Source organism: Geospiza fortis, unplaced genomic scaffold, assembly GCF_000277835.1.
Source record: "Geospiza fortis unplaced genomic scaffold, GeoFor_1.0 scaffold81, whole genome shotgun sequence".
Classification (NCBI taxonomy): domain Eukaryota; kingdom Metazoa; phylum Chordata; class Aves; order Passeriformes; family Thraupidae; genus Geospiza; species Geospiza fortis.
The window spans coordinates 2,823,482-2,825,850 of NW_005054318.1; the positions used below are offsets into that span (position 1 = coordinate 2,823,482).

General features: G+C 40.5%; 1 protein-coding gene across 1 annotated transcript in view; it reads right to left on the bottom strand.

Annotated features, from left to right (window-relative positions):
- Positions 1-2,113: 2,113 nt before the first annotated feature.
- The window catches only part of MSGN1 (mesogenin 1), a 413-nt gene continuing 157 nt past the window's right edge, over positions 2,114-2,369 (bottom strand). The window contains 1 exon segment of the mRNA XM_005431626.2: positions 2,114-2,369. This exon segment is cut by the window's right edge and continues 13 nt beyond it. Coding sequence (XP_005431683.2) covers positions 2,114-2,369 — 256 coding nt within the window.

The window sequence follows — 2,369 nt, forward strand, 5'->3', positions numbered from 1 at the left end:
GTCATGAATAAAATAACAAATAAAGCAGACCCTTTTAACTCTTTGTTTCCCTGTTTTAACCATGACCCGATAGGCTTCCATAGCTGGAGAGCATAGTCCCTACCTGTAGTTTCAGGTGTAGAACATTTAAAGGACAAGGTTAGAAGTCTTCCCACAAATATGTCTTTGAGAAAGAATGTGGAATCAGGCTTTCAGTTCTAGTTCTGTGCAAGGTCCCATGGGTATAATGCGGTTTCAATCCTTTGCAAAACATTCAGATTGACTTTCCCTATGTGGCAAATCTGCTGAAATCTGGATGAGCCACACAGATTTATACTGAGGAATGCTCTCCTGACATCAGTGTTGCCACCCTATATTTCTAATCTGACAATTTTATAGGGCTTTAAAAAATTATTCTACTTATACTCTTGCTGAAACACTAAAGCCTGTAACAAATCTAACCTGGGTTAGTTACAAACAGAAGCATATGGCATATGCTTAAATGTGGTTACATCTGAGTGACAGTAGTACCTGCATAAATTTGAGGGTAGTTGCTTTTTTGTGATAGCGCTGGATTTCATTCTGATTGCCCCAATATGCACATACTATGTGAGAAGAGCACTGAATCAGCCTACGCTGATCCTTGGAAGAAAAAATGTACAAAGATAATTGTAATTCCTTCAAAACAAACAGAGGGAAAGAAAAATAAGGGAATGAAGTTTTAGCTTTGTGGTTCTGCTACAGGATTTATCCACAAATCTAAACCAGCTGTCCCACAGAGATATGCTGATCTGTGGAGAGACAAACCTGTTACCGTCCAGCTGCTGTGCACTCTATGCCTTACATCTCCCCCAGCAGAAAAAGTTAATATGACTTATTTGACTAATTAGCTCCCCACAACTGGGGTTTGCTCCTCTCTGGGTTCTTTCGTAGGCCAAGTCTTATGACTCAAACAGGCAATGAGATTTACAGAGCAGCTCATACTTTCAGTGGTGTGGTGCCCATCAGTTGAAAGTCAAAGTTATTAAAAATTAAAAATACATCCCCAGTTGTTTTGTTTCTTTGGGGTTTTTTTAATCTTTTGTGTGCATGTGTTACAGGACTGTGGCTGTAGAAAACAGCTGATTTTGACTGGCTTTTAATAAAATGACATGATTACCAGAGCCCTCCTAGCTTTCAGGACACCTTGAGAATAGAACTTCACATCTTTGTGAAACTTGACTCAATTTATTTCACGTCAGAGAGTAAGTTATCTCAATATAATCTTAGTTTTTTAAGAAATTTGATGTAGAAGTCTTCCATCATTTATTGGCATTGAATAAGGGGTTTTTTACACATTAAATACAGAAAAATTATATACTTCTGTATATATTAATAAAGAAGAGAGGACTTAGCAGTTTATCTATACAAAATGTCAGTTTGCTTATATTTCATTTTCAATATTTAGCAGTCATCACTAGATTTTACTTCTCTATCAAACAGATTTATAATACAGGATACACACTATGACATATTTATTTGTTCACATGCAAAGATGTTCTTACTATTACTTAGTTACTTGATTTTTAGGTACAGTGGACAGGTGGATAAATAGACAATACATGAACTAAATACACTTTTTTTTCTCATCCTATGATTAAAGTGCCTACAAATCAATACACTTAGTATTCTTATGAAGCTGTTGTCATTTTTTAAAAATTCAGTTTAACACCTATGGATTTACTATTGTCCTTATAAAACTGGCTCAGTCAGAACAGCGATACGTAAATCCTAGGAAGATCAGCTGTCTTTTTTTTTTTTTACTTTTGTATCAGACTAGGTTTAATGTTTCTCAAAAGCTTATTAAAACAAACAAACAAAAAAGAGAACAAAAAAAAAAAAAACAAAAAACCAAACTAAAAAAAACCAAAAAAGCAAACAGCAAGACTTCTGTCCCAGCAACCTGCAGCTCAGGTTTTCAGGCAATCCTACATCACCTTCCAGCCTTGCGTCCCAGGTACAGCGGTGCTTCCCCGTCCCTCGCACCGTCCTCCTCTCACACCGGGCCCCGCCGTTCTCTGACGAGGAGGAAATTTCGATGTTTTTTTGTTTGTAAAGACCCTGAGCGTGCCGGGGCAGGCACTCCCGGCGGGCTCTACGCCCGCTTGACGCTGTTGAGGAGCTCGGTGAGTTCGCCGATGTACTTGATGGTGTACTTCAGGGTCTGGATCTTGGTGAGGGGCTGGCCCCGCTGGCTGTAGATGGGGGGCAGGTAATTGCGCAGCGTGTGCAGCGCGTCCGCCAAGGTCCTCATCCGCAGCTTCTCCCGCTCGCTGGCCTTCCTGCGCCTCTGGGCCGACATCCGCACCTTGGTGCCCTTGGGCAGCCGGGCCTGTCCGGGGCTGGGCAGG